The sequence below is a fragment of the Bos indicus x Bos taurus genome, chromosome 19, assembly GCF_003369695.1.
Source record: "Bos indicus x Bos taurus breed Angus x Brahman F1 hybrid chromosome 19, Bos_hybrid_MaternalHap_v2.0, whole genome shotgun sequence".
Lineage (NCBI taxonomy): Eukaryota > Metazoa > Chordata > Mammalia > Artiodactyla > Bovidae > Bos > Bos indicus x Bos taurus.
This window is the reverse complement of record NC_040094.1, coordinates 56,024,756-56,038,692: the sequence shown is the minus strand read 5'-3', so window position 1 is coordinate 56,038,692 and position 13,937 is coordinate 56,024,756. Positions and strand designations below refer to the sequence as shown.

At 52.4% G+C, this 13,937-nt stretch overlaps 1 protein-coding gene across 5 annotated transcripts in view; it reads left to right on the top strand.

Moving 5' to 3' along the window:
* Nucleotides 1-13,937, top strand: part of MGAT5B (alpha-1,6-mannosylglycoprotein 6-beta-N-acetylglucosaminyltransferase B) — an 81,067-nt gene that overhangs the window by 32,588 nt on the left and 34,542 nt on the right. For all 5 annotated transcript variants that reach the window (XM_027518550.1, XM_027518554.1, XM_027518549.1 and 2 more), the window contains 5 exons: nt 5,277-5,392; nt 5,889-5,962; nt 6,914-7,084; nt 7,785-7,949; nt 8,640-8,809. In XM_027518550.1, the coding sequence (XP_027374351.1) occupies nt 5,277-5,392; nt 5,889-5,962; nt 6,914-7,084; nt 7,785-7,949; nt 8,640-8,809 (696 nt within the window). The remainder of the gene's footprint in view (nt 1-5,276; nt 5,393-5,888; nt 5,963-6,913; nt 7,085-7,784; nt 7,950-8,639; nt 8,810-13,937) is intronic.

The following is a 13,937-nucleotide window of genomic DNA, read 5'->3' as shown; positions in this document are numbered from 1 at the left end:
CAGCATCCCACTGTACGCCATTTGTAAGACAGGCCTCAAAACCAGTGACTCAGAAATTAAAAATAAAAGGAAATGTATCCAGGACACACAAACGGAAAGTGGAGATGGCAATATTTATACCAAACAAAGCAGAATTTGAGGCAAAAGAACATGTAACAGAACAAATAATTCTCCTTCATTATTGATAACAATCCCACACTTAAGGAACTGTTTAACTTATCAAACTGGGAAATATGTTTTAATTATAAGATTTTTATCACTGAGGATGCAGCCAAATAGACACATTACTTTTAAGATACTTCCGAGTCCTACTATTAGGACTTCCCTGGTGGTTCAGTGGTTAAGACTCCGAGCGCTCCCAGTGCAGGGGGCCCGGGATTTGATCCCTGGTCAGGGAAACTAGACCCTACAGGCTGCGGCTAACCATCCTGCCTGCTGCGATTAAGACCTGGCCCAGCCAAATAAATAAAAGAAATAAAAGTAAATATTAAAAAAGAAATCAGTGGGGAAAAGGTCAATACAGTATGGACACGCATGATGGAATAAAATGTAACCACTAAAAATACATTAAAAATACTTAATGGCTGGCAATGTATTTACTCATCATATATAGTGGGATATCAGTGTGTCTTAAATAAACATGAGTGCGTACTAAGTCGCTTCAGTCTTGTCTGACTCTTGCGACCCCGTGGACTATAATTCACCAGGCCCCTCTGTCCATGGGATTCTCCAGGCAAGAATCTGAAGTGGGTTGCCATGCCCTCCTCTAAGGGGTCTTCCCGATCCAGGGATCCGTGTCTCTCACATCTCCTGCATTGGCGGGCGGGCTCTTTACCACTACTGCCACCTTGGGAAGCCCTAAGTAAGACATATGAGATGTTAGAAAAGAAAATCCTCAGGGAAACACTGGGCTCTGGGGTGGGGATGGGGGCTCTGTTCCTCATAGCCTGGCTTTGCCCACCCATGGGGTACCAGTCCCTTCCCCAAGTGATGAAACTACAGTCCAACTCCAGCTCTGTTCCTATCAACAGTGGGAAGACTATCTATCTATCATCTAGCTATCCTATCTTTCTGATACATACGTGTGCATGTATGTGTGTATGTATTTCTCAGGGCAGGAGAGAAGGCGTCCTCTCTGCTGCTAACCAGGGAGGGGCAGGCAGGTCCTTGATCATGTGCTGGGAGCACTCTGATGGCATCAGACCTCCGATGGCAATGAAGAGGGGGGAGCAGAGGAGGAGAGCAGTAAAAAAAATGCAGGGAAGACTGGACACCAGGGATGGGGGTTTCCTATGTTCTGTGTGGTGTGTGTGAGAAGTAGACAGAGAGACAGACACCTGGAGAGAACCCATCTCCTGTTCGCGGCGCTCGTGTTTCTGGCTGTAGCGTTTGTGTCTTGGTACATGTGTCTTCAGGCACCTGTGAATGAGAGTCCCTCTGTTTTAAAAGGGAAGCTATCAGTTTTATAATAAAATAACAACTCCCAGCAAGCACGCTGGCCAGCTGCGCAGAAATCAATATCTCATTAATTGAATGCAACCCTCATAAATCATGGGTGGAACTCAAAATTAAACCTCCTTCCTGCGGCTTCCTGGAGCGCTCATGCTGGGGCCAGGGGACTGAGAACTGGAATCAGTAATGGCCTCATGAGGCTGGAAGGAGGGGGCCAAGGCTCAAGAGGGCCTTCTGGGGGCCTGGCCTGATGGGAGGTGATGCCTGGAGTCGGTGTCCTGGGGGGAATTGGCTACCGGCTGGAGCCAGAGTGCCCTGCTTTGTTCTGGCCTCTGGCCCCTGGCTCTGGATGGTGGAGGGGCAGAGAGTCCTGAGATCAGTGGGTGGCCTGTGGTGTTGGTTGCTTCTTTAGGGGACCCTGGGCCAGTGCTCAGAGGCTGGCCGCACCAGGGTCAGCCTTGGAGGGCAGCTGGCTCCAGGAAGCCACTTATGCCCGAGCATATTTAACCAATAGCAAAATTATATTTTATGACTGCATTGGCATAAAGATGCTTATAGTAACATTACGTATTAAAATCTTTTCCTGACCTACGATTTTGTCCTGATGTTTAGAGGAATGGAAACATTTTTGTGGGCCCCTAAAAGCACTGTGGGCCCTGACAGTGCACCACCCTGGCCTGATGGAGAAGCCAGCCCTGCCACCGCCCCAATCCCACGGTGACAACACTGTCAGTGGTGGGCAGCCGCACACCTTGTCCCCAATCCACACGTCCCCTTCTCTTTTCCACAGAAATTTCCCAGGTCACAGATGTGCTGTGGTTTGAAGTCTCACAACATCTACTTTTGTTGTCATTTAAAAAAAAAAAAACTTCCCAGGGAAAGAAGCCTGATCCTATGTTATTTGAAAATAGAAAGTGCTGTGCAAATGCTAAGTCCAGTATAATAATAGTGACGCCAAGTAATTCTGTTTTGAACAACTTGAACTTGTTAAATCAGACAGATGCCATCTGCGCTGTTTTAAAGCCCAGGCTGGTGATATGTTTTATGCAAAAAAAAAAAAAAAATGCTTATCATATGAAAATTGCTGAATCTCCCCAAAAGTGAAGTACTTTGCTCTGAAGTTAGACTTATGAGACTTCCTCTCAAGGATGGGGTGACTCCTGGAGGTAGGGAGTGAGAGCGTCTCAAGCATTTATTGAGCACTTACTGTATACTGAGCCCTTGACAGTCAATTTCATGTCTAATCCTTGCAGTTCATCACTCTGTGAGGGAGCTAAAATTATTCAGACTTTATATGAGCTAACCCTGGGGCTCAGAGAGGTTAGGTTACTTGCCCAAAGTCACACAGCTCTCCAGTGGAACCAGGATTTGAATCCAGGACCTCTGACTCTGAGGTCCTTTCTCAGTCCAATGCCTGCATGCTAAGTCACTTCAGTTGTGTTTGATTCTTTGTGACCCCATGAACTGTAGCTTGCCAGGCTCCTCTGTCCATGGGATGGATTCTCCAGGCAAAGAATACTGGACTGGGTTGCCATGCCCTCCTCCAGAGGGTCTTCCCGACCCAGGGATGGAACCCGTGTCTCTTACGTCTCCTGCACTGGCAGGAGGGTTCTTTACCACTAGTGCCACCTGGGAAGCCCTCCAATAAGTCTCCGAATAATGTGGACCCAGAAGCACGAGGAGTCAAAGGCTCCCCCTGCCCCATTTGCTCTTCATCTCCCATGAAAGAAGCAGCAGGATAAAGGCTGGGCCTGTGGATATGGTACCTATGAATATGATCTTGTTCAGAAATAGGGTTTTGGTAGATGCAGTCAAATTAAGATGAGGTCATACTGGATCAGGGTGGGCCCTAATCCAGTGCCTGGTGTTCCTTTAAGAAGAGGAAATTTGGACGCACACAGAAGGAGGGAGAGGAAAGACAGAGATTGAGGACCGCTGGCACCCCAGAAGCCAGGACAGGTGTTCCCCCAGAGCCTCCAGGAGGAGCAAGCCTGCCGACACCTTGACTGCAGACTTCTGGTGCCCGGGGTGTGAGGGAAGACATCTGTACTGCTCTAAGCCCCCAGTCTGTGGTCATTCGTTACAGCAGCCACTGAAAGTGAATGAAAGGCAATGCCATTTTCCAGGAGAGTTTGGAGAGCGTGGACTGGGCTGCCTGTGTACGTGTGTGCACACGGGTGTACATGTGTGTGCACAGGTGTGTGTGGAGGGCTCATCTCCCCGCTTCCTGCCGCCTCTGCCTTTTGTCCCCACGCCCTTCCTCTCCTTACAGAAAGTGGAGCAGGGAGGACTTCCCTGGTGGTCCAGTGGTTAAGAATCCGCCTTCCAGGGCTTCCCTGGTGACTCAGTGGTAAAGAATCCACCTGCCAATACAGGAGACACAGGTTGGATCCCTGGTCTGGGAAGATCCCAAGTGCCGCAGAGCAACTAAGCCCAAGCACCACAACTACTGAGCCTGCGCTCTGGAGCCCAGGAACCGCAACTGCTGAATCCCGCACGCCCTAGAGCCCGTGCTCCGCAAGAAGAGAAGCCGCCGCAGGGAGAAGTCCAAGCACACGAGCTATAGAGTAGCCCCACTTGCTGCAACTAGAGGAAAGCCCATGTAGCAATGAAGACCCAACACAGCGCCCCGCCCACCCCCCGCCGGCAAAAAAAGAGTCCGCTTTCCAATGCAGGGGATGTGGGTTTGACTCCTGGCTGGGGAACTAAGAATCCACACGTCAAGGGGCAACTAAGCCCACACACCACAACCGAAGAAGCCAGTGAGGACCCAGCACAGCCAAAGTTTTAAAAAAGGAAAATGGTGGGGGGAGGGTGGCCTAAGGGGGCGGGTGGCCGAGGAGGGGCAGCGCTGTGCCTTTTCTGGTGGGAGGTGGGGTTTGAAAATCCCAGAGGAGCCCAGGTTGGAAAAATCCTCCTTCGTGTAGTTGTTATTATGTGCGGCAAGGAAGACCCAGTCCTTGTAAAGGGATAAATGGAGCTTAAACGTGGCCTGCAAAGCCAGAGGAGGTGGTGAAAATCAAAGGGAATGGAATTACTGTCTTCGGAAAAAAGGAAGCGGCCTTCTGGAGGGGGAGCCCCCAGAGCCCTCCTTGCTGTGAGCCCCACGTGCCAGCCGAGTGGAATCTGTCTCAATAGAAGTTTTTGCTGTGAGATAAATAGTGCAGCTGATGTCTAATAAACTCCTCCGAGAGAGGAGTGGTGATCAACACCAGGGAATAAATTCTCCAGAAATTAAGGCAGTGCCAGTGTTGGTGGTGAGTCGGAGGGCTGTGATGTTTGTGGCAGCGAACTCGTTTAGGGTCCTGGGAGAACTCATTCTTGGGAATCCAGCAATAATTTTACTAGAGGTTTTAATAGTTGGCAAGTCCCCAGGCCACTTTGTGTGGAATTTATTTTGGCAAGATACAGCCCTCCCCCCAGGAGAAAAATAGAGAAAAAGACTCAAGGCGGCCAGCTGAGCCCAGGAAAAGGGCTTCCATCACCTGGGGCTCCCCAAACACCTCCCGTCCAGGCTCTTGAAGGGAATTCCTCTGCCCATGTCAGCCCGAGCGCTGCCCTTGGCCTGGCACTTGCAGATGTGGGTTCTCCCAGAGGTGTGCCAGGTGGGTACGTTGATGGTTAGTTAGCGAGCTCCATCAGCTCAGGCTGAGACAGCAGCGGCTCCATTTCCTGGCCTGACTATCGGTTGCTGCATTTCTGTGCAGCGCAGGCTGGCATTTGGGTGCTGGGGGCCCTGCAGTCCTTTGCGGGAAGGCTGGGCCCCCCTCCCCTTGCCCCCGGGATGGCCATCCCGCAGGCTCACCCTGGCTTCTCCCTCTTAGGCTCCCTGCCGGGCCTGGCCTCATGGAGCGGATCCAGGCCATCGCCCAGAACGTCTCGGACATTGCTGTGAAGGTGGACCAGATCCTGCGCCACAGCCTGCTCCTGCACAGCAAGGGTGGGGGCCGGGGGCGCCTCGCGACCTCCAGGACAGAGTACAGGGTGGTGGGAGTCTGGGGTGGGGCCTGATTTCTCCCCACAGCAGCTCCTCTGGCTCCTGGGGGGTCCTGCCTTGGGTCTCAGTGGGGTGACCCCACCATCCCTGGGTGGCCCCTCCATTCCTCTGATGTGGGGAGCATCAGGCTGGGAAGCCCCCCTCAAAAAGTCGGGAGTACATTCAGATGTGTGCCTGAGGTCTGCCCCTCCAGAGAACTGGTCTTTAAGCATTCAGGCCAGCTCCTCATTGGCCTGAACCGCCTAAGGAGGGTGGGCATGGTGGCAGAGGGGGCAACTCAGGCCCAGGCCACCACTGGCAGGTGGCCTTTCAGGGAAGAAAACTCAGGTCAAGGGCACTATGTGTGCCCACGCTTCCCCTTCCCACCCGCCTTGCGCTTTCTCTGCCGGGCTCCTTCCCGGGCCCAGGTCCTCAGCAAGCTGGCCTTCTCTCTCTGCAGTGTCTGAAGGCCGGCGGGACCAGTGTGACGCACCTAGTGACCCCAAGTTCCCTGACTGCTCAGGGAAGGTGGAGGTGAGGCTTGGGGCTGAGGGGTGGGGGTGGGGTGACCAGGAGAAGCCCCTCCGCAGGGGCTGTGGCCCAGATTAACTCTGGGGTTCTGCTAGCTGCAATATCCACCACCAAGGGGCTCTCTGCCTTCACACTGGCACTGGCTAGCAGAGGCCAGCCCCAGAGGAACTGCTTCTCTGCCTGGCCCACCAACTGAATTTCCCAGAACGGGTCATATTTTGGGGTTTTCAGTACTGTCTTACAGCAGACAAGCTATTAAATATACATATGCCACCCCCAGCAGTCTGATTCAATTTCACACAAGGAGTGGACCTCATTCTCTCTCCGCATCCCTTCTAGCCCAGCTGGACTGAGAGAATCCCTCCCCACTGCCCAGGGTGACCCCCCCAACCCCGGTTGCATGGAGCCTGTCTATCTGGGGAGCCAGCCAGGCATAAAAGCCAGCCCCTCACTGGTGCTGAAATCCCTAAGAGTGGGGGCAGTGGCACTGCAGACCCTTTCTTGGGGACCACGTGGGGGCCACTGTGGATGAGTCCTGCCCTGGCCACAGCCCTGCGACCTGACCTAGGCATCAGCCGAACCCGGCTCTTGGTTGTGGATGGAGAACAAATGATGAGGCCCCGCCAGGCCTGCAGCTGCTGCACCTCCACTGTTTGACCGCGTGTGTCCTGACCTGGCCTCATTCCCGCCGGGTCCTTCTCTTTCTGGGCCTGGGGGGTGGTGGTCCAGTCTGGCCTTCCCTGAGTTTCTCAGTGGCCGAGACACAGGGCTGGGTCCTAGGACCCTGGTCCAGTCTCTCTTCTCTGCTTCTGGCCTTGCTGCACCTTTAGGATGGGCCCCAGGGACCCTCTCCTGGGGGACCTGGGGGTCCCCAAGGACATGCATGCACGGGGGCCCCGGGGGCACATGAGGGACTGGCACTGGCCCCCTGGCGCAGGCTGGCCCTCTCCACAGTGGATGCGCGCCCGCTGGACCTCTGACCCTTGCTACGCCTTCTTCGGGGTGGACGGGACCGAGTGCTCCTTCCTCATCTACCTCAGTGAGGTCGAGTGGTTCTGCCCCCCGCTGCCCTGGAGGAACCAGACGGCCACCCGGAGGGCTCCCAAGCCCCTCCCCAAGGTCCAGGTAGGCATGGGAGGTGGCTGGGTCATGCTTGGGGAGCAGGGGACACTTTGCCCCTGGGTAAGATAAGGCCAGTTGGCTCTGCCTGGTGGGTGGGCTGGTCCTTGCCTGCTAGCCTGTGGGTGCCCATCCCAACTCCTGTGGGATGCTGCGAAGCTGAAACTACTTGAGGGGCAGGCTGGGGCCCTGGAGGCACCTCCCTTAATGGACTGGAATAATAGTAATAATAGCTGTCACTCATTGAAGGCTTCCTGTGTGGCAGACACTTTATTTGTACTTAAATCTCGCAGCAGTCCTTACACAGTCTTATTTAACAGATGACAGATCTGAGGTCTGGAGAGCTGAGTTAACTTCGTTAAGGCATACAGATACTCTGGCTCCGCTGAAAGGCAGCCTGGCTTCTCTGCCCTTGGAGCCCCGGCTCTGACCATGACCTCACTGCCTCCTTGTCAGAGCTGGGATCCTGGGAACAGGTCACAGCTGACCCCCTCCTGAAGGGCCCAGGACCGGTGGCTGACTGAAGCTGGGCTGGGACAGACCGACGCGGCTGGGGAGTGAATGTTGGGGGGATGAGAGCGGGGCTCATGGGAAGAGCTAGGACAGACCCAACCTCACAGGGAAGATACCCTGGGCGGCGGGTGATGGTGGTGATGTAGCTGCTGGCCGGAAGTTAGAGAAGTATGGTCTGGACCCCCCACTCCAGGCAGTTTTCCGGAGCAATCTGTCCCACCTCCTGGAGCTGATGGGCAGCGGGAAGGAATCGCTAATCTTCATGAAGAAACGCACCAAGCGGTTCACAGCCCAGTGGGCACTGGCTGCCCAGCGCCTGGCGCAGAAACTGGGGGGCGTCCGGAGGGACCAGAAGCAGGTACCTCATCCTCCCAGTGTGTTCAAGGAGCTGAGCTTAGTGAGCCCGGGGCCTCAGGCTGCCAAGGGCACCCTGGGTCTACCCTTAAAAGACTTTTATTGTGTTTATTTGAATTTGAGCTGGGGTGGTGCAGCGGCAGAGTCAGGATAGATGCGTGTGTCGGTCGACGCTTTTCAAGTTTGGGGCAGAGTGACACCCTCTCCCCTTTAGGAGTCCTACATTCTGTGGGCGTCTTGTTCTCGTCAGGCAGAAAAGTCGTGTCATTTGCCTGGAATGCTGGGAATAACGTAGCCTGTTTGGGGGAGTTCCTCGGCCCATTGGTTCCTCCATCTGTCTGTCCATCCATCCATCCATGCAATAAATACTTACCTGACTCTCTCATTCACCCTGTTTATTTCTTTCAGAGTCCTTGTCATTTCATGAGTTACCTCTTGTCTGTGTTTACTGTTGTCTGCCTCTTTCATCTGGACCATAAGCGCCTTCAGGGCAGGATGTGACTGTCCTGTTCACCTGTGTCTCCAGCGAGGTCACCCTGCCTCTTGGTCCCTCCGCTGTGCTCTGGTGCCAGAAAGCACAGCCGGGAGGGAGACTGTGCCTTCCGCTGGCCGGGTGTCCCTGGGGGTGGCCGGGCCGGGGGCTGCTGCTCCTCCAAGCTGACCCTCTGTGTCCCCCCACCCCCGACCCCACCAGATCCTCGTCCACATCGGCTTCCTGACCGAGGAGTCTGGGGACGTGTTCAGCCCGCGGGTGCTGAAGGGCGGGCCTCTGGGGGAGATGGTGCAGTGGGCAGACATCCTGGCTGCTCTCTATGTCCTGGGCCACGGCCTCCGGATCACAGTGTCCCTGAAGGAGCTGCAGAGGTGAGTGCGGGGGAGGAAAGGAAGGGGAGCTACTGTCAGATGGCGACATTCCCCATAGCTTTCTCCACCTGCTCAGTCTGCCTCCCACCCTCCTGTCCTCAGCGCTGATCCCCCCCCGTCACTCTGGGGGATGCACCAGGGATTGTATTTGCTCAGTGCTGTTCAAACAGGGTCCTGTTCTCCGTCTTGGACCTAAGGGGAGCCCTGTTGTATGTGCTCAGGGGCTGACAGATACTGGTTTGTGGAACTGAGCCACGTCATCAGATAGGGTCCCCGCTGCTCCCATCCTGGGTGACTTGGTGCAGCCTCAGGGGTCCTCTTCTAGGGCTGTGCTTCTTCGTGGGGGCCAGGAAGACCTGGGGATGGGGGGAGGTCGGCCAGTGCTATCCCTTCCAGTGCTTGCCTTTCCAGGGTCCCTCTGATGCTGTCTGAGGTGGGAGACTGGTGGTTAAGAGGGGATAGGATTGTGTGTGTGTGTATGATTAGGCTCATTTTTAACCACTATATTTGTGGGGCATAGAAATATGTAAGATATTTCTTATTTTATCTGTCAATATTTATTATATGATATTTGATACGTACAAAAATATATGTACCACATGTCACAAAGCACAAGAATGAAGTGATCTATGCTTCTGCCACCCAGCTGCAGAATGAGGATATTACCAGGACTCTTGTGTTCACCTGGGAGTTTCTCTCACCTATCCCTCTGCCCTCAACCCCACCCAGCCCTGGAGGAAACCTGGAACTTGGATTTTGTGTTTATCATTCTTTTGCTTTAAAAAATAAATTTGTTCTTTTGTTGTTGTTTTACAAATTCATGTATCAATAAACAATATATGATTTAGTTTTTATTTTGGTTTAATTTGAGCTTTGTAAAAATTTTACCTACTGATTGTAGCCTCCAAGATTTGTTTTCTTCACTCATTATTAGATTTCCAAGATTCCTCCATGTTGCTGCCTGTAGCTCTATGCCGTTCATGTCACGGCTGTATAATATTCCATTGTGTGAATATACCACGATTATTTATCCATTTTTCCCATCTGTGGACATTTCCCTATGTTTTTACAAGTTATTTAGAATGATACTATCTGTGGTGGACATTTTTTACATGTCACCTGGTATCCCTGGGTCAGAGTTTCTCTTGGGTAAAGACTGAGTTTTTTCTTTGGTATAGACTTAGGGGCACAATTGCTGGGACTTAGGGTGTCTAAAAAGTCAGCCTGACAAGAAACTGCCAGTTGTTTCCCTGAGTGACTGCACCAGTCGAGTCCTTCCATGCTCCAGGTTCCCCGGGGGCTGCATTCTTCCCCACACTTGGTGTTACTGGGCTTTCTCACTGGGGGTGTTGAGTGGTATCGTGGTATCTTGTTACGGTCTTAACTCTCATTCCTTGACAACTGACAAGGCTGAGCAGTTAGTCATATGCTCGGCTCTCCTTATTTCCTCTTGATGACATGCCCATTCATGTCATTTGTCACTTATCTGCTTTCCTGTTTATCTTTTCCTTATTGAGTTGTAGGAGCTCTTTATATATTATAGGTATAAATCCTGTGTAAGATATATGTGTTTGAAAATCTCCCAATCTAATTTGTGGCTTGTCTTTGTGATTTCTTTATGTCTTTTTTTTAAGGAACGGAAGGTCTTAATTTTAATATATTCAAAGTTATCAAAACATTTTCTCTCTGGCCTGAGATTCTGTGCTTGGTGAATTTCTATTCCTTTCACTGGCATTGAAATGAGACTGTCCTAATTTGTCTCAGGGTCTAACTAAGGAGACTTCCCAAGTGGCTCACTGGTTAAGAAACTACCTGGCAATGCAGGAGACACAAGAGATGCAGGTTTGATCCCTGGGTTGGGAAGATCCCCTGGAGGAGGAAATGGCAACCTACTCCAGTATTCTTGCCTGAAAAATCCCATGGACAGAGGAGCTTGAAGGGCTGCCGTCCATGGGGTCACAAAGAGTTGGACACAGCTGAATGACTAAGCACATAACTAAGGAAGGCCCCCAAACTGTTTGCCTGCAAATTGACTTTTCTTCATCAGCCCATGAACTTACTCTCAGGTGGTTTTAAAATGTAATTCCTGTCTAGAGCCTGACCACCACCTGGATGGTCTGTCAGTTCTAGATCTCTCTCTCTCTTTTCCTTTTTTAATGGGCATTTTGTCCTGACCACAAATGCTGATGCTCTGTAGCAGAGAAGTGTTGGATAGAGAAGGATACTGGCAAGGACCAAGCCATCGACAATACTTGGTCAACAGGGCCCAGGGAGCACTGGCATTGGGCAGCCACTCAGAGTGAGTGACTCAGAGTCTGCCAGTGACTCAGGTTGTCAGAGAGAGTCAGGGGAGAAGGAGGCTGAGACTTGGGTGTGCTGTGAGGCTACCAAAGGACCTAGTAGTTTGAAGGTTTTCATCACCGTGGCTTGAAATTCATCCCTCTAGAATCATCCTTTTAAGTTGATGTGCTTGTCTCCAGTAGGCTTAGGAAAGATGGAAAGTGTCTTCAGAGAGGAACAGCACGTGTAAGTGTGGATGTGGAAGACGGTCTGCTTTGTAGGGGGAGAAGGTGACAGGGCCTGGCGAAGGGGCTGCATGGTTATGGCAGCATTTGGAAACACATCCCAGCTCAGGAGCAGCGAGTTCTGGGGGAGGAGGTGCCACTTGGAAACAGCAGCTCCGCCCCATCTGGTTGAATCACCTGAGTGGGAATGAGCTAGGTTGGGAGCTGTCCCGGAGGCTGGTGCTGAACTGTCAAACTAGCTACCCAGGGCTGGGAGGAGGAACCAGCGGCACGTCTCCCATGCTGGCCCTCACCCTGTGGCATTTTGTTGTCAGACAAGCTGTTTCCATTGTGCGGGCCACTTCAGAGCTGGGTGTGCCCTCTTGCTGCCCGCCAGCACGCATTGCTGCGCACCGCGCTGTGCCCGCCCCTGCTCCCTCTGAACAGAGAGCTGGGGAGACGCATCTACACTGTGGAGCAGAACTGCAGAAGCCACTGACATTTGCAAATAATGAAAAGAGGCTTCTCTTCCTGGCCTCAGATCTTCCTACAGGAAACTCAGATGGGACGAGGGAAGAGGAGGAGGAAAGAGAAAAGGGACCTGAGGTGCAGGAAGTCAGAGAAATCTCAGACAACTTAGGATGGCACAGCCAGTGCTGTGGGAAGCCAGACCTGCCTCAGGCAGAGCAGTAAACAAGGCTTTGGGGACCCTTGTCCCCAGGTCACCAGAGACCCCAAGATGCAGTGGGAAGAATCCTGGGGTTGGGGACTGTCCAGAGCATGCATCTCAGGTGCTGCCTCACACAAGTCCCCTGCAAGTGTGAAGCATCCTTCTATCAACACCTGCTCCAGCTCTAGGTTAGATGAATTCATGTTTATCAGCATTAGCTGGACTCCTCCCTTCTGACTGTGCATCTTCTGGGGCCAGAGAGGTGAGAACTTCCTTTCCTAACTGCTCCCTCAGGGAATGGGAAGGCTCCCTGCATTTGTGACAGCCCAACATCACACTTAGAGCACCATCTTTGCGTGAGAGAGCAGCTATTTGACAAGTCTCCCTAAGAAGCAGGAATTTAAAAACATTGTATTCATTTATTTTATTATTTAGTTTTGGCTGTGCTGGGTCTTCGTTGCTGCATGTGGGCTTTCTCTAGTTGCAGCGAGCAGGGGCTGCTCTCTCGTTGCAGTGTGTGGGCTTCTCATCGTGGCAGTCTTTCTTGTTGTGGATCATGGGCTCTAGGGTGCCCAGGCTGCAATCACTGTGGCATGTGGGCTCAGTAGTTGTGACACAGGCTCTAGAGCACAGGCTCAGTAGTCCTGGCTCATGGGCTTAGTTGCTCTGTGGTATGTGGGTTCTTCCCAGGCCAGGGATTGAGCACGTGTCTTCTGCCCTGGCACATGGCTTCTTTACCACTGAGCCACCAGGGAAGCCCAAGAGGCAGGACTTTTAACTCAGTTGTTCTGTTCAGCCCCTGCTGGGATGTCTCCTCTTCCAACCTCGACCCTGGGTCCTTACCTTCCCAGAGTACTTCCTCCTCCTCTGGCCACTCACTGGGCCCCACTGGAGCTGAGCCTGTGATCAGTGAAGTTGCTGATGTCCATTCCAGGGCCAGAGCAGTAAAGATGGGGGTCACTGCACTTGGGCAGTCCTGAAAGTGAGGCTCTTGTGAAATACACCTGAAATACACCCCTGCTGCCATTTCCTTCACTGCACACGTGCACCCTCATGCGTGCACGCATGTCCTTGTTCACAACCACATATGTACACCCTTGTATGTATGTGCACCCCTGAGTGAAGGTGCATGCCTCCACAGACTTGCACGCACACACCCTTGCACATGGACATACACATACATATGATATTGAGCCCATGGCACACTTGTGCATATCCATGCACACAGGTAACCCCCATGCACACACACACCCCCCACAGAGGATCTGTATTTTCCATATCCACCAATGTGTCACCCATGCAGATCTGAAACTCCCTGGAGCAGGAGCTCTAGAGAGAGGTCACCCCATCTCCACTTTGCAGTTTGTTAAGCAGGCAGGCCCGAGGAGGTGCCCAGACAGCTCTGCCCTGGGCTCCCTGTGGGGTGTAGGTGCCACAAAGGCTCTTGCTCAAATGGGGCAGAATTGTGTAAACAGCTTGGCCACCCGAGGGAACAGTCTCAGGAAAGTTTTTTCTAAATCCGATACCAGGTACAATTTAAGACAACTTATAGAATAAAAATTAAAAAAAGAAAATCTCCTTCCCCAGGAGACATAGTACAGTTATGTCTATAAAATTGACAGCCTCTGCTGTGTTGAAATTCATTTCAGGTAGGAATTCGTAACCCTAGCTGTAGTGGAACTGCCTTGGAAACTTATCGGCCTTCGGGCGTCTTGGTGTCTCTGATTTAATTGGTCTGGGGTGGGGCCGAGTTATCAAGGTTTCAAAGCTCCCCCGGGTGATCTATGATCTAATGATCAGTGATGGTTGGGAATTAGAAAAGTTGAGGATGTGGTTTTTGACATCGCATCCCCCACCTCCCAGTCTGTTTAGCAGGATAGCTGTGCGGTTAGGATACTGCAGTGTGTGAATGGTTACCGAGGAACAGGCCTAGGGTAGGGGCTCAGCGCCCTAG